The sequence below is a fragment of the Piliocolobus tephrosceles genome, chromosome 6 (assembly GCF_002776525.5).
Source record: "Piliocolobus tephrosceles isolate RC106 chromosome 6, ASM277652v3, whole genome shotgun sequence".
NCBI classification, from domain to species: Eukaryota; Metazoa; Chordata; class Mammalia; order Primates; family Cercopithecidae; genus Piliocolobus; species Piliocolobus tephrosceles.
Window position 1 is genome coordinate 85,324,097 of NC_045439.1, and position 21,232 is coordinate 85,345,328.

General features: G+C 57.1%; 2 protein-coding genes across 16 annotated transcripts in view; one reads left to right on the plus strand and one right to left on the minus strand.

The window, feature by feature from the left end:
- On the minus strand, positions 1–15,515 carry CLK3 (CDC like kinase 3). Of its 3 annotated transcripts, none has more exons than XM_023196662.2 (13): positions 14,372–15,515; positions 10,839–10,990; positions 9,965–10,181; positions 7,978–8,074; positions 7,634–7,700; positions 5,188–5,304; positions 4,238–4,404; positions 2,764–2,858; positions 2,542–2,671; positions 2,161–2,243; positions 1,526–1,605; positions 1,186–1,276; positions 1–495 (listed from the first exon to the last, which is right to left on the minus strand). In XM_023196662.2, exons 1-13 carry the CDS (start codon positions 14,813–14,815, stop codon positions 319–321), a joined length of 1,917 nt encoding a protein of 638 aa, XP_023052430.1. In that variant the 5' UTR covers positions 14,816–15,515; the 3' UTR covers positions 1–318. The 3 variants fall into 3 exon arrangements, with proteins under 3 accessions (XP_023052430.1, XP_023052431.1, XP_023052432.1); XM_023196663.1 differs by having other exon boundaries at positions 14,305–14,427; XM_023196664.1 differs by lacking the exon at positions 7,978–8,074 and having other exon boundaries at positions 14,372–14,400.
- The window catches only part of LOC111529699, a 19,212-nt gene continuing 10,593 nt past the window's right edge, over positions 12,614–21,232 (plus strand). For 5 of the 13 annotated variants that reach the window (XM_031935794.1, XM_031935795.1, XM_031935792.1 and 2 more), the window contains exons 1-3: positions 18,625–18,819; positions 19,473–19,896; positions 19,968–20,067. In XM_031935794.1, the coding sequence (XP_031791654.1) occupies positions 18,786–18,819; positions 19,473–19,896; positions 19,968–20,067 (558 nt within the window). In that variant the 5' untranslated portion in view covers positions 18,625–18,785. Of the gene's footprint in view, positions 14,930–16,109; positions 16,599–18,624; positions 18,820–19,472; positions 19,897–19,967; positions 20,068–21,232 lie in introns of those variants that run through there. The other 8 variants (XM_031935788.1, XM_031935789.1, XM_031935790.1 and 5 more) reach the window with 7 other exon arrangements.

Below are 21,232 nucleotides of genomic sequence, written 5' to 3' on the forward strand. Positions count from 1 at the left end.
TGAACTGCTAAGAAAGACTTTATTAATAAGGTCAGGTAAGGGGAAGGCAAGGAGCCTGGAGATGGACACACTGGTACCAGGGGTTACAAACAGTAAGAAACACTTTATTATAACTTTACAACATATAAATAGCTTGGGTCAAATCTGTGCTTTCTGGCAGCTGGGCACCAAGTCTGCTCCCCTGCAGGCTCCTGCCTTCCTTCACATTGCACTGTTCATTGGGTGGCTCCGGCCTGGGGCCTGGTGGTCGAGGCTGGAGTCAAGGGGCTGGGCGGCCCAGTCCCGCCCTCCATCTCCTCATGCCGTGGCCTGCGCCTGTCATCTGCTTGGGTTGCGGCTGGTGTGGAAGGACCGCTCCTCAGGGGTCAGGCCAGCAAAGAAGGGGTGCAGCAGGGCCTCGGCCAGTGTGATGCGCTGCGCAGGGTCAAATTCTAACATCCTCCTCATCAGGTCAAACAGCTGCACGTGCTCCAGGGAGTCTTGGAGCATGTAACTCTGCTCAGGGACACAAGGTGCCTCAGTGTGACGGCAGGATCGTGGGAAGCCACAGCAGGTCCCCTTGCCTCTGGGATACCTTGCTGGACTGGATCGAGGAGGCAGTGTTGCCTCCTTGGAGGACTCTACTTCCGCCCTCCTGGACAATGAGCAGCTCCTTTCCTTTCATGCCTGTGTTTAACGTTTTGCTTGGAACTTGCCAGGCTACTAGGTGTCTTGCTGGATTGATGCCTCTGCCCCCACATGCAAAGTCCTGACAAGTGGGTAGAGATCACCTCTGCGAAATTCACTTGCCCGAGCACCAAATGCAGTTGACAGAGACCAAATGCAGTTGGCTTCCTGGCCATGTCTAGGTCTTCCCTCCCCCTCACCTCAGTCCTGCCTAGTTCTTCCCAAAATTTTGCGGAGAGAGAGAGACAGGAAGCAGCAGGGTTTCTGACATCTGGCTCTTCTGGTGTTCCCTAATTACATTCATAGCCACCCTGTGGGGAAGGGGTAGGGCCAAGGGCCCCTCTGGGACAGTATGCAAGAAGCCCCACTGCCAGCATCCAGCAGTCTTGGGTGCCGCCTCCCATAGAGCTGGATCGAGGAGGCAGCCTTTAGTGGCCTGGCCTGTCTCTGCTGTATGTCTGCCCGGTGTCTGGGGTCTCTCCTTGGCATGAGTTGAGCTGGGGGTAGCCAGAAACTGACCTTCAGAGGTTTGCAGTTCTCCTTCACATACCGGCCATCAGAGCTGTTCTCATCCCAAACTAGGCCCCCTTTGTAGAAATATTTCTGCTTCCTGAAAATTAAGGGGGTGGAGTCAAGTGTGGGAGCAGAAAGGGGACAAGCCTCTGGTGGGAGGTGGGGAAGAGCAGCTCCGAAGACAGCAGCAGAACCAGGGCAACAGGTTTGCAGGGGCACACAGGGAAGGTTTTTGGGACCCATGGACTGTCCAGCAAAGACTCACCACATCCAGTACCCTGCTGACCCACAGCCAAGAAGAGAAAGGCCCCTATACCAACCCTGAGGGGGCTACTGGGGTCCTTACCTGGTACGGTGGATCATGTGTGATGGGATGGGCCCTAGGATCTTCTCCATCATCACCAGATGCTCTCGGTTTTCGTGGGTCTGTGGAAGATGAGGGACAGTGCAAGGGGGTCAGTCCTAGCTCTGGCCCCTTCGAGGAGAATAAGAAACAAGAAAGATGGGCAAGTGCCCTCACTGCCCGCAGAGATGCAAACCTACCAATGAAGCAGCAGCCCCAGCTTCTCCTGCCAGCCTGTGCTCAGGCTCAGGCTCCTCAGCCCTTGTGGGTGGAGGTAGACTGGGCTGTGACTGCATTTCCCTCTGGTTAGCTCTTCGCTCCCTGCCCAGAACATGTCCTGTCCCAGCCCATCCCGATGCCTTTATTCATCTGTGCCTTTTATCTAGAAGGTCAGGTCACCTCCTGCCCATCCTCCATCCTCGACGGCCTAGCATAAGACTCCTCTGAGTGTTCCAGCTCCCCTGACTTGTGCGCTCCCTTTAGCATCTACATCCTTAAGACTTTGAATCTCACATGATGACTAATGGGAGGAGGAAGACACCTGTCTTCTCATCCAGGTGGGGCTTCCCACCCCAGTGGCCTGCAGCCTATCACAGTAGCAGTGCTCAGGGTAGGGGAGCGATGTGGGGTGGCTGTACCTGGAAGAGTGTGAAGCCCCGGTAGTACTCAAAGAGAATGCAGCCAATGCTCCAGACGTCACAGGGCTGTGCCCAGCCCAGCTCTGAAAGCCAAGATGGGGAGAGGCTGTGAGATCTGGCCCTATGCTTCCAGCCTGGAGGTCACAGGGCAGCCACCACACTGGCTGGCAGGACTCTTGCCCAAATCTCATTACAAGGCCCTCTCTCAGTAAGGCTGACAGATAAAGTCAGGTCAGTCACCTGTGTCTCATGACACTGGCCTCTTGGTCTGAGAAACTCTGCCTGCCCTGGGTGGCAGAGACTGCCAGGCATGCCACTGCCTCTGTTTATACCCTCCCAACAGTCCAGTGTGACAAGGTCACAGGCCATACAGTCACTTACCAAGGATCACCTCAGGCGGGCGATAGTGACGGGTGGCCACAATGGTTGTGTGATGCTCATGGTCAAAGGTGGCACTGCCAAAGTCAGCCACTCGGATGCTGGTGTTCTTCACTGACTTCTCCTCACAGCTCTGAAAGGCAAGGCAGGCCTGCCAGGTCAGGAGTCCACACGAGTGGGTAACCCACCCCTGGAGCAGGGCCTCACCCTTACCCCCACCAATACCTTGTGCTCATTGTAGAGGGTTTCAAACTCAGAATTCACAAACAGGATGTTCTCTGGCTTCAAGTCTGTATGGGTCAGCTGATTCTCATGCAGAACTAAGGGAGCAGGGAAAGAAGGGGAAATAGGCAAATGAGTAGCTGGCTCTCCTGCCAGCTACTAGGCCAGACTAGGCCAGCGCTAGGCCAGACCCCTCCTCCAATGCCAGCAACTGCCAGAGCTCCTCACACCCCCACCTCAGCAGGGAGCTGGACTGCAGCCTGCCTCTGTGCTGGCCTCTCTCTCAAGGGTTCTCTGTACTTGAGGCCTTGGAGGGTTCTGATACTTTAGCAGGGGGGTGGGAAAGAAATTAGCCATTTGAAAAACCTCCCTCCACCTCTCCTCTGCAGAGACCAGGCCTCCTCACCTGTCTCTCACCAAAGCTACAGCAACAGCCTTGAGTTGGTTCCCTCTTCCCCGCACCAGCTGCATAATTTGCAGGGCCCTTTGCAAAATGAAAATGCAGGTCCCCTGTTCAAGTTACTAAGAATCAAGCACAGGGTCCTGTGTGACTGAGTGCATAGGTTGCATACCCAGGAAGCCAGCCCCACCTCTCATCGCTAGTCATGAGCAGGGAAGCCTTTCCCGTCCAGCCCCTTCTGACAGTGGCTACCTGCTTGTAGTCACTTTTCAGCTCAAGGCTCCCATCTGGCACTCAAGACCCTCACAACTGTGTGGCCCACGACTCCCCAATGATAGTCTATTCTACTAGAGCCAATTCTCAGCCCATAACAGGCTCTAGGCCTCACCAAGCTGTTCCCCTTGCTTGGAAACCTTGTCCCTGTCCCATCTTGCAAATCCTGTGGGAGGAGAAAGACACCCGTCTTCTCATCCATGTGGGGCTTCCCACCCCAGTGGCCTGCAGCCTATCACAAAATAGCAGTGCTCAGGGTAGAGGAGCGATGCGGGGTTACCTTGAGCTTTCTATATTCTAGCTCAAGGTCTACCAACTTCACCAAGGAGCCTTTCTGTACTGCTGCAACCACTGCAAATCCTACAGTGCTGAGCCCTGGCACCACCAAATGCTTTTCATGGCTAGCAGGGAGATGGCAAGTCAGGGTTGCACAGAGGGTCTCCATGTGGGTAGGACCTGTGGCCCTATCTGTCAGGTCAGGCTTCTACCTTTTTACCCCATGCATGAAGCAGGGAGGTGGGGTTGGTGGTTAGGCCAATTCTGGAGTAGTTCTTTTCTGTTTTCTTCCTGAGTGCCTGGGGGTAGAGAGGCTGGTCCGGGGGTCCCTGGAGGGAGCCCTAGCCTTTCCATCCTCACACTGAGATTCCCACCTGAAGACAGGCCTTTCCGCCAAAGGGGATCTGGTGTCTCTCAGGCCCAGGAGAATGGTTAGTAACGTGCTGGAATGAATGGGGACAAGAAGTAACCAGATGACTTGGCTGTAGGCATGTAGCTCCCATGCTTCTTTTGAGGGTGGACACTTACATCTAAGGGCGTGGCAGAGCTGGTAGGCCATGTGCCGGACATGTGGTAGGGGGTAAGGCTGGAAGTTATTCTCCTTCAGGAACTCAAAGGTGTTCTTGCCCAGGAGCTCAAAGGCGATGCACATGTGACCGTGGAAGTTGAACCAGTCAGACATCAAGACGCACAGGCTGGAGGAGGAGGATGGACAGGGCTCAGGCTGTGTGCTGGGGGCCTGCCTCACCCCCTCTCTCAGATGAAGACAGTCCCCAACTCTCTCCTAGGCCACCAGGTCACACACCAGAACGCAGATACACACAATGCAAGAGAACCAGAGCAAGAGCACCTCTCCCCACCAGCCATCACCCAATCCCCAGATGAGCTCTGGGCAAGGACTACGCTTCCTGCAGTGGGTAGGGAGGATGTCCACAGTTCTGGTCCAAGCCCTCCAAGCTTCCCTACTTATGATGTGGGAGAAGCCCTGCCTCAGAGTTGCTGAGGGAGACATGGAAAGTGCTAGTGCACTCTGCAGGACTGGTGCTGCTTTTCTCGACCTGCCCACTCTGCTGAGCTTCGTGAGGGTGTGCTGGATTCACCCATCTGCCCAGGCTCAGCACAATGTGTGGAGGAGAGTGCTCAGTGTGTTTGCCACAGAAAGGGCCTCCTTTGGGTATCTCCTACTGTGTAAAAGCCCCAAACGGCTTCATGTTTTTATCTTGTCTTACGCCCAACATAACCCAGTGAGCTTCCCAATTCACAAATGCAGGGCTGGGAGGCCTGCCTCAGGCCACAGAGCCAGCTGGGGTGGAGCCTGGACTGCAGTCTAAAGGCTTCCAGCAAGACCTCTGCCACACTCCCCTGGCTCTGAGTGTGGGGAGAAGGCACAGTGCAGACGGGTGAAGGGACACTACTAAGCCCCTGGGGGTCCAGCAGCCCCACTGAAGGCTTCCCTCCCACTCCTTGCAGACACTCACAACTTGTTTTCTTTGTCCTTCTCCTTGATTTTTTTGAGCACGTTGATTTCTAGCCGAGCAGCCTCCCGGTACTTGCCCACATTGCGGATGATCTTCAGGGCAACCTGAGACTTCCCTCTGGTACCCGGGAAGGAAACAGAGGTTCTCGTCAGCAGCCAGTCCTTCCCCCACCCACCACCCCAATCCAGCAACTCCCAACAAACACTGCTCCAGGAGCAGCCTGCACTGAAGAGAGCAGATACTGGATGCCCAGCCTGCCCCATGCAACACCAGACCTTTGCCCACCCAACAGCAAGTGCCCTGACATCTGTGAGTTAATACTCTTGCATTCCATGCCAGCCTTAGGCTTTTATGTTCTCAGCCACTGCCAGCTCCCAAAGGAGTGTGGCAGAGTAGAGGCCAATCCTGCTTACCCAGCGCCAGCCCAAGAGCTCACACAGTGACCTAATCTATAGGCCAGGCAGCCCCAACCCTGGTCAGGCTGTCCCATCCAGAGCCCTCCTGCAGCACCTCTTGACCTTCCTGAGCTTGTCTGCAAGTCTGAGCAAACAGGGATGGGGGTGCCAGGATCGAGTAAAGATCTGGCAAGAGGTAGGGGTACCAGCAAGGGTACCTCTCACTGTGGGGTCCAGGGCCACTCCTTTTACCACACCCCCCTCCAGCCGCACCTACCTGCCACAGCGTTTATCAGTGACCACAAAATGCCAGGAACCCTTCTTAAGTGTCCAGAGAAGATTTTAACAGTCCCTGCTCTGTGCTTCCCACCCCCAACCCCACCCCAGGAGGCCATCTGTGGGGAGCCAGCAGAGAAGGAAACCTGCTGAGGTCTGGCTGCCAGGCCCTGTCAGGAAAGGACCGCTAGAATTCAGATGTCCAGTGGGGAACTTGAGTGAGACAGCCCTAGCCTGGAAGGGCATGTCTGAGGCCTCAGGGAGGCTGACGGTGGTGCCTAAGGCTCATAGGCCCAGGGTAAAGGGATCTTCTAGAGAATCCCCTGCTTTTCTCTCCCTATCCTATTTTCCCAGATTCTCAGGGCAGGAAGGGACCTCAGGGGAAAGGTCATGCACTCCGGCCTCCTCCTAAAACAGGGTCCCTCGGTGGCATCCCAGTCCTCAGCACAGGGAGCTCATCACTTCCAAGGCAGCCCTGCCAGAGTTGCATGGCTCTTACAATAAGACCCTGCCTTTCACTGAGCTGAATTCTGCCTCCACATGGCAACCCTCACTGGCCCTGGCTCCCTCTGAGTCCTTTGAGTGAAAGTAAAGGTTCCCCAGACCCTCCACCTGCCCCCTAGTAACTCCAGAGGCTCATTTTCCCTCCAGCTCCTCAGAGAGGAGCAGCCTGGACCGCCTACTTGAGTCTGCCATGTCTCCACCTGGCCACGGTGTAGTTGTGCATGTCCCTCCACCCACTGGTCCCAACCCTAACCTCTTGGGCCGCACTGAGTCGTACAGGCATTTGCATGGAAACTTGGAGCAAATGGAAACTTCCTCTCAGTCTACCTTGTGGCCACAGGGAAGCCTGGATGCCTGGGTCTGAATGACTTGAGTACCCCATTTAATGTAGGAGCACTACAGCGCAGTGGTGGCCAACTCTGCCGTTAACTGGAGTATGATGCAGGCAAAACCTGAGTATGTTTATTCATCTCTGCAACAGTGAGAGGGCCACATATGGGTGGCACGCGGCTCCATTGAGGACACAAGCACTTTGTAGCTGAAGTGCCAAACCAACTACGGCAGGGAGGCAACTGGCTCCCTGGAGGTGGCCTCCCCAACCCAGACCTACATGAGAGAAAGCAAATGTTCTAGTCTTGTGGAACAGTGAAGGGACAAAACTATTGCACTGTTGGGCTTGGGAGAGAGTGAGGTGCAGCACGACACACACAGGTATACCCCACTCGCCTGGGCACACTCAGCGGAGACCACACACTACCCTAGCCACACTGAAGAAGGCAGCGGCCCGCTTGGTGAGAAAGCCCAGGGTCATGTTTCTCTCGACTAAGATCTGCACAGCCTCAAAGGCAGACCCTCAGGGGATGGGACTTATGCTCTTAGGGCTGGGCTTAGTGGTACTCCTAGCCCCTTGCCAGGCCAAGAACCTAAAAGTTATCACAGGAGGCAGCTCCAAGCCATAGGGGAGCTGGGGCCTTGGCATTGTTCTGATATCCACCACTACAGTCCTGGAGAAGTAGAGAGATTAGAGCAGAACCTTTCACTGAGCAACAATTCTTGGGTAGTGTTGCCACATACCTGCAGGACCCAAGAATTTCTCCCTTATTACAGGGGATCAGCAAAACCCCAACATGGACAGGTAAGAACCCTACTTTGGTGCCACCCTTCAAAAAGAAAAAAGTTAAGCTCTGATAGCTGCCACCCTCAAGAACTCAGGCCAGCTCTTTCCAGGAAGATCACATCCAGAGCCAGCTGTACTGCCCCAGCTCGCTCACCTGGCATGGTCCAAGCACTCCACCACCTTGCCAAAGGTGCCTTCACCCAGGTTCCCCACAATCTCATCTAGGAGAGAAAAGAAATTGGGCATGAGAATCTGGAGGGCAGGGAGTTGGCAGCTCCTGCAAGTTCACAGCATTCAAATTCTCAAAAACAAAAGAGGTTTCTCTCTCACTGCTACACTCTTTAAAATGGAAGTTGCTAGTGTCTGTGTCATTCAGGCAATTACTGGTGGCCCCGCTAAGGCACCACGCGCACTAGAGGCCCCTCCAGGCAGGAGAGGTCTCGTCTAACAAGGGGGGTAGAAAGTAGAGAGGTAAAGTTTTACGAAAGGTGGCTGTACATCGCTCTTGGAGCCAATCGCCGATCCGGCACACCAGGTGACCCTCCTTGTCATCTTCCACACTCCGGCTGCTGCGCTTACTGCTCTGTTGGCTTCTCTGCATGCACCGCCCCCCGAAACGCCATCCGACCAATCGCATGGTAGGCGGTTCCGATTGACAGATTGAGGTGTCAGTCAAAGGCAGAGGTGGAGACGGTGAGGAGCCGGTGGGTTGGTTGGTTGGATTTTCCAGATCCCAGCATTTCATAAGGCACACAGCATATATAACGATAGGGATATTGCAAGGGACACGTCAAGACACAAACTGACTTCAAAAACAGAAAAGTAAAAACAGCTACAGGTATGTAAAGAAAACTCGGACATTATCTCTAAGAGGAGCGCCACAAACGCTCAGGAAGACGACCTGCCTCTGCTGCTGAGGGCCACGCTGTGAGGAGAGCCATTGCCCCGACTCCCTCCTCCTCCTCCTCCGAGTCTGTCCCTCCCAGGCCCTCCCATGTGGCTTTCGCCAGAGCGGAAGATGCAGTGAGAACGGTGGCGCAAGAAGGCAGCTGGCCCCGCCTGGGTCCAACCATCCAGACTGATCAGCGGCTGCTCCGGCTTCAGCTGCAGAATGCCCAGCCTGTCCTTGCCTGCCTCTGTTCGCCCACGCAGACTTGCACATGCCTGACAGCTGCCACTCAGAGCCAAGCTGCTACCTGCCTCCAGACGGCATCCTTGGCCAGACTTCACCATCACTACCAGAAACAGCCTTCCGTCAGCAGCCCTTCTGCCACTAGCCTCAAGCAGGAAAGCAGCCTTGGATCCTCCGGGCCAGTCAACTGCCAGGCTTCCTACCACAATGGCCCACACAGGCCCCATGCCAGCTCCTGCCCTGGCCTTGGCACCTGTGCTGCTCACAATCTAGGCCCATCCCAAGTCTCACGACGATCGATAAGAGGGCACCAAACAGAGAAGCAGAGCCAGACCTGCACTGCCATCCTGTGGCAGCATGTGGCAGTGTGCAGAGAGGCGAAAGGGCCACGCTGCAATCGCCCGCACAGTCAACCCTCAACCTGTGGCCAAAGAAGTCACAGAAAGAGCTGGGCAGAGAAGACGCCTGGCCTCTCCACCGCTCCTCAGGGGCCTCAAGGCCGGCAGGGGGGAGGCAGGGAAGAGGGATGGGGGAGAAGAGAAGACCGCACGTAACCTCGGAAATACACAACTGGCTTTCCTTCCCCAGGGAATTGAGCGCAGTGAGGGCTCCAGAGACCTTACAACCCTCTGTGCTAGGAATACTGGCCAGGCCCTGCTCTGGGCATGTGGCCTGCAACTGGACAAGGCCTGGGGCAGCAGCCTTTCCACCATTTCTTCACATGCCCCATCACACAGGCACCTGCCCCTCCTCACCGCGACTGCCCCTCGTAAAGAGGCTCGGCTGGAGAGGGCCTGGCTGGAGATTAGAAGGGAAGTTCCCAGTCTGAGCTGGCTGACAGGCAAATCCTCCCGTCCTGTGAGGCACTCCAGACTGGGGGCCTTTGGGAAGGGGTATGCAGATGAGACGCAGAGGTGGATGCAGTCCACATCAGAGCACTCAGTTACACGAGGAGGCAGTCTCTGGGTGGGAAAGACCAGGCCATATAGCTGCAGACCACCATACCAGCCACTCTACTAGGATCCTTAAGAAGTGTCCTAAGAAGTGTCCCCAGCCACTTGCACCACGTGGCCTGTGTCTGGAGCACTGTGTAGACATAGACAGGCCAGAGGCCAGCCAGCATCGGAGCCAGAGTTCCTATAGTTGCCACTGGAAGGGGCCAGAAGACACAGGGGCCAGGACCCTGTGATCAGCCCTGCACCTGGACCAGACAACACATACACACACACATGCACGCACACCAGTGCACGTGCACAGGGCTGGCAGTACTCACCCGGACCAGCCAGCCTGAGAGAAGGCTAGGAAGAGATGAGGCCTTTAAGCCCCAGCCAGCACACTCTGGCTACCACTCACCGAGGAGGCGCTGCTACAAGACCTGGTGCGGCGTTTGTGGCAGTGGTGGGCATGCTTGCGGGTCCGGTATGGCCCCCTCTCCCGCGATCGCCGACGATGACGAGAACGTGAAGATCCATAGTAGTCCTCTCCAAATGATGAGCTCCGCTCTTCACACCGGTATGTATCGCTGTCACGGCGCTCCCGGTACCTCCTCTGGTAGGGCAGGCGGTCATGGCTGCCAAAAGGGGGATGGGGATGCTGGTCAGCTGGGTCCTTGCTGTTAGCAGGCAAGAAACCTGTGGTAGGGCCACTGTAAAGGGCTGAACGGGGACAGCCTGTGCTAAAAGCATCCAGACTGGTGGGAAGTGGCTGAGAGGGGAGGGTGCAAAGGTACTAAGCCTGCCCTCCAGAGCCCTGTCCAACAGCAGCATCCTCCAGCCATAGGAGGAGGGGTACAAGGGAAGGGGAGTATGGCAGAGGGCCTCCAAGGGTTCTACACCCTCCAGAGTTCCCTGTGGCCTGCTGCAACTCTTAAGTTTGGCCTGGGGGCTGAGATAGGCCCAGGGAACAACCTTTCCAGGGGTGAGGTTACGTTCCTAATCCTCACCGAGGAAGGCTTAGGAGGTTAAGCAAGAAAGTTGCCAGCCTAGACAATGGGGGAATGTGTAGGGAGAAAAGGCACTCCAAAACAGAGAAAGACTGGGCAACAAGGAAGGCAGCTACTGCTGAGGCCAAGGCATGCAGGTGAGGTTAGTGGAGGAGCCCAAAGAGGACAGGGCAGGGATCCAGGGACAGCTGGGTGGGGATGGAGTCATCTCAAGGAGTCTGGAGTTGCCACAGCTGAGCCCAGCTGACAGAAGGAGCCTTTCCCTCCTATCTAGTTTCCTCTCACCTTCTGGACCGAGATCTCCGTGGGGGAGGCTCCCTTCGGGACGGGTATCGCAGTCTCCCTTCATGTTCCCGACTGTAGGACCTCCTCCTCTTCCATCGGTAGCTCAGGTACGGGTCTGGTTCAGGGGAGCGGTATCGCTTACAGTGATGCATCTGGACCACGAGGAACAGAAAGCCCTGCTAAACACACAGCCAGCCACCTCCAGCCATGGGGCTGCCTGGGGCTTCCCAGTTGCTCCTGAAGAGGCCCACTGTTCTGTTTGGAGGGGGCCCCTCCCAGAGGTTTATGAAGCAAGATCTCTGAGGTCACACTGGTCAAACAGCAGACAATGGGAAACAACCTTCTCTGCCAGTGAACAAACAAACAGCTGCCTCCCAGCAGAGCATCACTGGCCTGGTGGCCTGAGTGCTCAGGGAACTGGGTGAGCCAGGGCCAGGGGCTGAGGCAGGAACCCTGGGACGGTGAACACTACTGCAGGGAGATCAAAGGCAGGAGAAATGGGAGCCTCCTGCACTCCATTTCCTCCTGCCTGGGGAGTCCCGTGAAGTGAACGCTCTGTAATGCCAGAGGCCAGGCAAAGGGCTGTTGGCATGGAGCCAACACACGGGAGGCGAGGGCTCAAAGACCTCAAGTTTGAGAAGCTGAACGCTGTCTGGCTGAGGCCCTGAACTGGACCCCACCCAAGGAAGTAAGGACCACAAGTGAGCATGAGGGGCCACAACAGAGATGAGAAGAGCAGCCCTTGGAGAAAGAGGCACACAGGCCTCAGGAACATTCCATAGCCCTCCTGAGGGTCTACCCAAGGAGACGTGGACCCAGGGGGTCTATCCAGCCCCTGCTGGCTCATCCTGGGTCTCAGCACTGGGAAGGATGCCAAGGTCCTCAGAGTATCCAACTTTCTTGCCAGAGGCCCATTTAGTACCCTTTTAGACCCCCATAGTGCCCTGCCAGGTGCCTTGCCTTTATCCTACAGTACCATTACTGTCCCTTCTTCTAGCTCTCCGGCTCTAGTATCCTACCCTACGCCTATCTCAGGACAGCCAGAGGGTTAGTCGTCTGGCAGGTAAAAGAGCCTCGCCTCACTATCCCTGTTCAGTGAGGACTTATATCCATCACATGAAATTGCCAGGCTGGATCTGCCACCAGCGGAGAAAGCTGGCTATGTGAGGCCAGCAACCTGCTCCACCCATACATGAACCCCTGACTGCCTCCATGGAGCCAGTCTTCTTCCCAACGCTCACACTTGGCCACAGCCAACCTCTAGTCATGGTCAGTCCTGAGCTTGCCTGGCCAAGCACATTTTGTACAAACCCACTGAGGCTGCCCCATCTCACCAGCAGGGTCCGTCAGAAGATCAGCATAGAACAGCTCCCCATGCATGAGCAGGACAGTGAGGCCTATGTGACCACACCCCGGGAGCCTCTCCATGTCCCTAAGAAGGCCCTCCATCTCCCCACTAACATGTCTTCCCCTGTTTACCTGGGAAGTCTTTGGAGATAAATATTTTGTAAAATCACCTCCCCAGAAGCTTAGATTTGTTGTTTTGGTAATCAGTTGACTAATGTTTCACGGTTTTCCTGCAATTACTCTGGGTCAGGTGCCCAAGTTATGGAATGAAAGCAGTAACTCACATCCCACTAATTGACCCAGAAGATGCTCCACTGGCCAGGGCACATATCATGCCATAAGGCAAGTATGGTCCTGCCCATCCTCGCTGGGCAAACACCAGAACTGGAGGACATTAGCATGGTCACACCAGGTCAAAGACTCCCTCCTGGGACCTAGAAGATTCTTATGTCGATACATATTCACATCAATGGAGAGCACAATTTCAGAGTCTTATAGATGACATTTGAATCATGGCATGCTACTTCTAGCTGTGTGCCTTTGAACAAATTATTACACTACTCTGACCATCAGCTTCCTCTTGCATCAAGGGAATAGTAATCTCTTACAAAGTTTTGTGAGGATAAAATATGTCTGTCCTGTAAGTGAAATGCCTAGCACAGCTTTGTGCCCACAGAGGTACTAGTGGCAGCTTTTCATGAACATTTAAAAGTTCCAGGTAACACTTCAGGGGTGTGTTAAATGCCTTACAGACATTTTGTAAGTCCCTTCCAAGGAAACTGGGAGGAGAGCACTCTGGCAGAAAACTCTAAACTAAATCCTAGTGCTGTCACATACCAGCCTCATGACCTTAGACAAGGCACTCTAGGCCTTGGTTAGCATGCCTGGAAAACGGAGATAACACTTCCCAGCCTGGCAAAAGAGATGAGAAGTATGAGAGTTATAAGGTACCGCACACAAAGCAGTAATAAAGAGTATCCTTCCTTTAACACATTCTAGGCAAGTAAAATATTGGAAATAGCAGATATCATCCTCCCAGCCAGAGCTCTAGGGCCTATTTCTCAATTATCTCTGATTCTCTAAAACCTCAGCAAACAGCTTGTTTAGAAAGCAGCTAAAGGCCACAATTATGCTTTGGGAAGCTCTGCTCTGCACAATAAGGAAAAAGGTGATGTGAAGGAAACCAAGCCAGGGATGTCAACTTTGAGCACAGGCCTTGTCGGCTTCTCATTTGCTGTTCCTGGCCAGAGAACTGGGCTGACTAGAAGTGCAGCCAGCCAGGTCAGCGGCTGCCCTCCCAGATTCCAGCCACCCCAGCACCCATGGTTATTTTTGGCTGGCACTGCCCTACCACTGCAACCTCAAACCTGCCACCTCGCAAGCCTCCACCACCAACGGGTGAAACGCTTCTTCTTTTCAAGGGCATCAAGGAGGGAAGCTGGAAGGCCGCCAACTCCGCCTCTGCTGGGGGCCTGGTTCAGGCAATTTCCACCCCAGCTCCACATCAGGGCACCCACACCCGGAACTAAAGCTAGAGGCTCCCGGCAGGACGGAGGAGCAGCCAGGGGATTTGTACTGTCAGCTTGGCCTAGCCCATCCCCCGGGCTGGAGCGGCTCCATCACCACAACAAAACACACAAGGGGACCTGCGCTCTCGTTCGCGTCCCTTCCTGCCGCGCCAGGTCCCAGGGGTCTCAGAGTCCCCTCTCCTGTAACCGCCACCAGTGGCGCCGAGGGGAAACCCGGGGGCAGAGGGAAAGCCGAACTGGGCCAGAATCAAACTCCAGGCCGCCAAGGGAGGAGTCGTCTGTGGACCAAGTCTGAAGCCAGGGGTAGGGGAGGTGTCTGAAGGGACTCCGGCTATTCCACGTCGGACCCGACCCCATTCCGCGGGCAGGCACAAAACCTAAACTGGACTCCAGAGGCCCCAGAGACCGTTCAGGCTCCGCCTTCAACACCGCGGAATCGAGGTCAGGGTCTGCAGTGACCGCCCTCCCGGGCAGAAGCAGCGGGTCAGGGGTGAGAGGTCGAGGCCGCGGCCCGAGGTGGGCCGAAGAGGAGAAAGAAAGAGAGTAAGCCGAGACCGAATGGAACCAGCGCGCATTCCCCGCCGACTCACCCCCGGCCGCCGCCACCGCAGTCGCCGCCGCCACCGCAGTCGCCGCCGCGGGCCCCAGCCCACTTACCGTCTCCCAGGCTCCGGCTGCAGCTAGGCCCCACTCCCCTCTCCGAGCGCTTCTTCCGCTTCCGGCTGCGACCTCCGCCCGTGGCGGCCCCGCCCCCTCGCGTGACGCAGCCGTCGCGAGCCCTGACTCGACCCGGCTCGGAGGCCTGGCCGCTCTAGCCCCCGACTCGAAGGCTCCGGGACACCAGCCCTCTCTGCTCCGGTGGGTGCAGTGGCCTCGGAGACTAGTTCCGGGAGGGTCGAGGGGACGGGCTCGGCCCGGCCCGCCTCCCGCCGTGTCGCGGCGCACGTAGGTTCCCCGACCTGACAGGTGCGCGGCCCAGGCCGACTGGGCTCTCAGAGCCGAGACGTGGGGCCCCGACCCGGCCGCGGGGCTGGGCCCGCTCCGCCGCCCCGACCCCGCGTGGTCCGCCAACTCCCTCCTGCGCGCGGAGAGGACGGGCATTGTTCTCGGGGCCCCGGAGAGCGCGAGAGCGGCCTGAGGTCTGTGCCCTGGGGCTCGGGAAGGCGGATGCGACTCCGCTTGCGCGAAACGAGCGAACGACACATTATTGTCTCGGTGTGTGCGGGTTTTTTGAAAGCCGTGGTGGGGCTCCCAGCTAGCCAGTGCGTGCGGGGCAGTTTCTGGGAAGATACCCTAGAGCTACTCTGGCAGGGCCTGTCGGCGGGGCCGGGGTCTGGCGGGTAGGAGATCCCCTCTCCTTGAGCCCCCTCAGGTGGAGCGGCTTCCTGCCAGCCTGCGTGGCCTCTCCGTTAAGACTCCCCCGCCAGACAAAACCCCAGCCGGCCGCGTCTCCGGGCCACTGGACAGCCCCGTTTTGCAGAGGCCTCGAGCGTGAGGTCACCAAAATCCCTGACACCTACTGTCCCGCGCCAGGTCGGGCAGGATTACGAGGCCCCACTTTGCAGATGAGAAAACTGAGGTGGGGCTCTTTTGAGAGACCTCACTGTGAGCGTGCGCGTCCCGCCCGGTCTGGGAGTGGCGTCCCCGGCCTCGCGAGCTTGGTGCAGCGAAGCGACAGGGCGTGGCGCCTAATTGTCCCCACGCCACGCGCGGGCTAGAAACCCTCAGTCGGGGCGGACCATCCCTGCAGGCACCGTCCCCTCCTCGGGACCGCTCCGCCGGGGCCCCAAGCGTTTCCCCACCACCGTGGGGCTCCGCACGGGCCAGCCAGCCGCTGCCCAGCCCATACCCACTCCCCCGCGGGGCTGGGCCCGCCCCTGACGCGGGACGCTGTCGCAGTGGGGCCCCCCTTCCAAACTGCGACTGTGCTTCAAGTTCTTCGCCAGTGGCTGTCCCTGAAACGGGGGATCTCACGGCATGATTTGTAGGGGTGTTTAGTATCCCCCAAATCTCTGCCAGCTCCACCACGGCTACCGGAAGTAAACAATAGAAGCTAATTCAAAACTAAGTCCCCTTCCAAAAAATTACAAAAATTAGCCGGACTTGGTGGCGCGTGCCTGTAGTTCCAGCTCCTTGCAGCGGACTGAAGCAGGAGGATCACTTGATCTCAGGGGGTTGAGATTGCAATGATCTGTGATCACACCACCGCACTCCAGCCTGGGCGACAGAGCAAGACCCTGTCTCAAAAACAAACAAAAAATCTGCCAGGTGCGGTGGTTCACGCCTGTAATCCCAGTACTTTGGGAGGCTGAAGTGGATGGATCACCTGAGGTCAGGAGTTCGAGACCAGCCCGGCCAACATGGCGAAACCCCATCTCTGCTAAAAATACAAAAATTAGCTGGACGTGGTGGTAGGCGCCTGTAGTCCCAGCTGCTGGGGAGGCTGAGGTGGGAGGATCACTTGAACCCGGGAGGCAGAGATGGCAGTGAGTCGAGATCAGGTTACTTCACTGCGGCCTGGGCAAAACAGCGAAACTCCATCTCATAAAAGAAAGGAGCTGCTTCAGTGTACAGTGGGTGACCCAGATCGGCTGCTGAGGTCCTGCCCCCCTTAGTGCTACCTCAAAAGCTGAAGATTTTGAAAAATCCCAGGCCATCTGAGATGCCATTCCTGCCTGGTCCCCATGGCCTCAGCCACACTAGCCAGGTTCCATCTCGGGGTTTCATCAGCTCAGATGAGGTGGGAGGCCTCTGTGGTGTCTCCTCCTCCCACCACTTAGTGTTACCTGAGGTTCCATGGCTCCAGGATACCAGCCCTGAGGGATGGATGTTCTCAGAGAAGCTCCTGTCCCCAGCCCTGCCCTGAGCTCCAGGCTCTAATGGGGTAAGTTAGTCACCTTCCTACCAAATTGCCTACCATTAAGAATCCAGGAGTCCCTGCCTCCCAGTGACGAAGCAACTCTCTTTTTCTGAGGTGGAAAAGAAGCCATCTCCCAGCTCTCTCCCTCTCCACACTTTGCAGCCTGGAGGCCATCCTGCCTGGCATTCTACCCTTAGAGTTTCATTCTTTTGTGGTTTTCACAGCTTTCAGACACTTGGAGAAAGATGTGCCCCCAGGTGAGGTTTGGGTAACTCCTCCTCTCCCATCCCCACCCTAGAAGAGGCTTGCTGCACCTCCACTGCCCCTCAGGCCCAAGCTCCCGTCTCAGTCCTCAGCCTCTGTGGAGTTGAGGACTGCAGCATATCTCAAGGGCACCTGGGGAGGTGCCGCTGCCCTGCATCCTCCCAAACCCCACAGCTCCTCTCACCCCTCTTGGTCTCCCTTTTGCCCCTCACCTCCACTTCCACTGAGCTTAGGGCTCAGCTCACTGCCTGCCAGGCCCAGCTGCTCTGATGCCCTCCTTGTCCTATTGTCCTTACTCTCTCCTCTGTCTGCCTCATCTGACTTTGACTTCTCTGGAGGCAGTTGATTCACCTCTGAGCCTTGCCCCCAGGGTCACCTCCCTGGAAAGCCTTCCTGGGGCTGCCCTGGTCTGCCCTCCTGCTGAGGACAATCTGGCCTGCATGTACTGTGGACCATGAGCCCCTCCCAGACCAAGCTGGGCACAGCTCAGGTTCTCACTAAGGGCAGGGGGCTGCCATGGAAAACCCGTCACTACTGACTGGCAAGACAGCGCCCAGGCAGAGTGGCATTGTGGGAACTGTGCCCAGTATGGGAGGTGGGGGCAGGGCCAGTCTTCATGGTCCATCTTAGAGAAGCCTTGTGTGGCAGTGATATTTTGGAGGGGAGGCAATTTTGGAGAGGGCTGCAGGAGCCTGGGCCTGGAGTAAGGGGAGAGGAGAGTCAAGCTGTCCAGTGGGGAGAAGCCCTGGTGGGCAATGGTGCTATCCTGAGTGGAGAAGTCCTGGGAATGTGAGGTGTGGGGAGGTCAGGGTGGGGGTGGTAGAGGTGCCAGGTGTACCCACTGTTAGGTGAAGACAACTCCTGTGCACTTTCAGAGCCTGGGCAGGGTGCCTCATGCCCAGGGTTGGGAGTCGGGACGCAGTGGACTTGGGCCCAGACCCTAGAGGTGAAGAGGGTGATGGTGAGGGGTGTAGGGATGGCAACACTGGCAGAACAGCCCCTGTCTACCCTCTGACCTCCCTCACCAAGCTGGTGGGTGAGAGATCTGTCAGGGCCTCCACCTTACAGCTGAAGCTATGGAAGCCAGAGAGGTACCTGAGCAGTGACTTGACTTAAAGGCTCTGACACCCATATCATAGCTAAACTGTGGGGTCCCCCAAATGCTTCCCTGCCATTTCCGGACTCCCACACTGGAAGGGGGAATGGGGCTCTGGTGCAGACAGCGTTGGGTGGGAATTGCAGCTCCTCACGGGACTCCCTGCCAAACTTGGGTACTGGCTTCCCTTCAGGTGTGCCTGCTGCACCTCCCCAGACCTGCTGCTGTGAGGATAATGGGGTTTGTGTTTATTTAGCAAGTGGCCACCCCTGGCAGCACCCACAGCTCATGGAAACCACAGGGAATTGAGAACTCTAGTGGAGTTGAGGCTGGTGTTTAGTGAAGTTCCAATCACCAGGAGACTTTCGGGCCAGAGGATCAGGGTTGAAGGGTTTTAGTGCGTGCCCAGCCACAGGGCCTCAATTCTGAGTCTGAGAAGCGGCCTCAGAGCCTGGTGCTTTGGGAAGCCTGGACTGCCCCTGATCTGTCCTGCTCTCAGGGCCCACTGAGGCAGAGCCTATGGACTTGATGCCCAGCCCTACCCGCTGTCTCCAGAGCTCCTATTTCCTTGGGGCATTGGACCATGTCTGCCCACAAAGCCCCACTGAAGGGTGCAGGTGAGCATAGGGAAGTTGGGCATGGCAGATCCCTTGGCCCCAGGCTGAAGTCTGGCTCCTCTCTCCCTGGCAGGTGCTCCAACAGGGCCCCTGAGCAGGACTGGAGGCAGTCAGAGAAGGACCTGTGGGAGCAGCTGGTAGAAAGCAGGCGGCAGAGGGCCGAGCTGGCCAGCCATCTTCGAGCAGTGCTGGAGGCCCTATCGGAGCAAGCCCTTGTGCTGCAGAGGCGAGAGCATGAGCTGGGACTCAGCTGGTCCTAAAGCAGAAAGTGAGACCCTGTCCTCCCCCACTCCTTCTTCCTGGGCTTTCTGTAGCTGAAAGGAGGTCCGCTGAGCTACCAACATCCCCTTAGCAGGCTGAAAGCTCCAGAATGCGCAGAGCTGGTGTCCACATCTGGTGCCATATTCTCAGGGAGGCTTGCCGGGGTCTGGGGCACCCAGAGGAAGGGAAATGGAGTCCCCAGCAAGGCTGCGGTGTTGAACAGAGATGTCTCTGAATGGTACCCCTGGAAGGGTGCAGGGTGTTGCCTGGGAGGCATATGTTCGGGGTGGCTTCACCGCTGGAGGTGAAGGAAGGGCCAGGGTCCCTGTGGCCCCCCAGGGAGAATCTGAGGGGGAGAGGGGCTGGTTTTAGCTCCATAGACTGAAGAGCTTCCTTAGAAGCGCCATCTCCCCAAGTGAAACAGGCGATCCCCAGAGAGGGGGAGATGGCTGTGCAGGCTGAGGGTTCTTGGGAAGATTACCAGCATCCCTACCTTGTGTGAGGGTAGGAAAGGGACACCGTATGATGGCCCAGTTACCCAAGCCTTCAGTGACTCCGTGTCTTAGCTCACAGCTGGCCCTCCTGGAGCCACTGCTCCCTTACTAGGCCTGGGGGACCCTTGGGACCTAGTTGACAACCTCACGTCTGCCCGCCCTTTAGCATGCCACAGCAGTTCTGCTGGCCTCCATCCTGAAACCCGTCAGCAGCTGGAGAGCAGCTGGAGAGGCAATGTATCTCAGACCCAGCTGGAGGCAGAGGATGCACAGCTGGAGCGTGTCGTGATAGATAACAGCCGAAAGCAGCCCCTCAGGGCCCCAGGGCAGGGGTCCATGCTGGGCTGTCAGCTGGGCTGTTGGCTGCCAGTCCGCCTGCGTTATCAGAGGCTGCAGACACTGCCCTGCCTGGTGGGAGGCAGGGAAGCTAGGCCTACCTATCCGAGGCTCTGTGCTGCCTTTGACCCTCCCACTCAGTCTCCTCCCAGCAAGTGGAGTGGCCTGGCCTGCCTGGAGCAGGAGAGGCACCAAAGGCAGGGATCCCAGGGACAGGCTGAGTGGAGGAGGCCAGACCAGGACATAGAAGACAAGTGAGTGGGGCTGGGCTGTAGGGGAGGGGTGGGGTGGCAGGGAACAGGCAGACAGTCTCTTCTACCCACAGGATCCTGCTGCTGCAGACAGAAGTGGAAAAGGCCCAGCGGTGTTTGGACCAGATGACCCAACAGCCTCTTGGCCCAGAGCCCAGCCCGGGGATACCCCAAGTGGGTGCATGGCAGGCCCTGAGCACTGGCCCTGCCGTACCTTTGACCCTGCCCTGCACTTTATTCTCTGGTCCTCATTATTGGAGCATTATCTGGAGAAGGAGGGCAGCACAGGGGCTTAGTCCAGCCCAGAGAGGGATCCTCTTCCAACATTTGGGAATACCCTGGGATCATTCAGTGACTTCCCTCCTGGTTCAGATGGGAAACTGAGACCAGAGGGCAGAGGAGAACTTGTTCAGAGTCATAACTTGAGTTGGGGCCAGGACTCTGCCACAACATGCCCTTAGGCATCAAGGGTCTGCCTAGACTATCCCAGTGTGGTCTGGAAGCTGGAAGGAGACCCCAGGATTCTGGACCAAGTGTATCCACAGGAGATGCTGGTGCCAGGCCTGCAGATCCAAGAGCAGAGCTGGGATGGAGGGAGGGCCCAGGAGCTTTGGGACCCAGAGTCTCCATGCCAGCAGCTGAGACCCCTGCCCAGGCTCAGGACACAGTCCATCTGCAGGAACAGTTACTGATGCTCACTGAGGTTGGTCAAGACAGCTGGCAGGGCAGCCCCACAGGAAAGGGAATCTGGGCATTAGCTGATCCAGGCCATGCCCATCTGTACCAGGGGGCAGAGGCAAGGGAGCCTGGGCCCCATTCCTGGGGGATTTCAGTGTAGGGTGAGGGGATCTGGGGGCACAGAGGAAAGGAGAATGACAAGAAGAGACAGATTCTAGCAGCGCGTCCACACAGTGAGATTCCAGAGAGCACTATCCTCATCCTCACATAACTGGCCCCCCTGCTAGTGTGCAGCCAGGCGCTGGTCCAGAGTCATCCCCTGGAGCGTAGAGGAGACTGCAGGCTAGGGGGGTCAGAGAGGCCTCCTGGAAGGGCTGAGACCCAGATGAAGTGGAGTTTGGGGCCTCTGATGAGAAGAAGGGGCTGCATGGGTAAAGGCTGGAGCCGCACAACCCTGGTGGAGGCTGAGCCACAACTGCGTGGGGTAGAGGTCTCCCCAGGTGAACAAGAGACTCTCAGAAGAGCTGGGCCGGAGCTCCCAGCAACTGGGGGCCTGCTTAGAGCATTTGCAGCATCTGTAGGGAGAGCAGATGGTGTTGGGGGGTTGTGTGCAGGCCCAGGAGACAGAGCGCACCTGGCTACTTCGGGAGCAGGTGGTGCT

Coding starts and splice junctions, on each gene's coding strand:
- CLK3 (XM_023196662.2), bottom strand. CDS start 14,815: ATGCCCGTCCTCTCCGCGCGCAGGAGGGAGTTGGCGGACCACGCGGGG. Junction 10,182..10,838: donor CGGAGATCTCGGTCCAGAAG/GTGAGAGGAAAC, acceptor CCCTTTTGGCAG/CCATGACCGCCTGCCCTACC. Junction 1,606..2,160: donor GGGGCTTCACACTCTTCCAG/GTACAGCCACCC, acceptor CATCTTCCACAG/ACCCACGAAAACCGAGAGCA.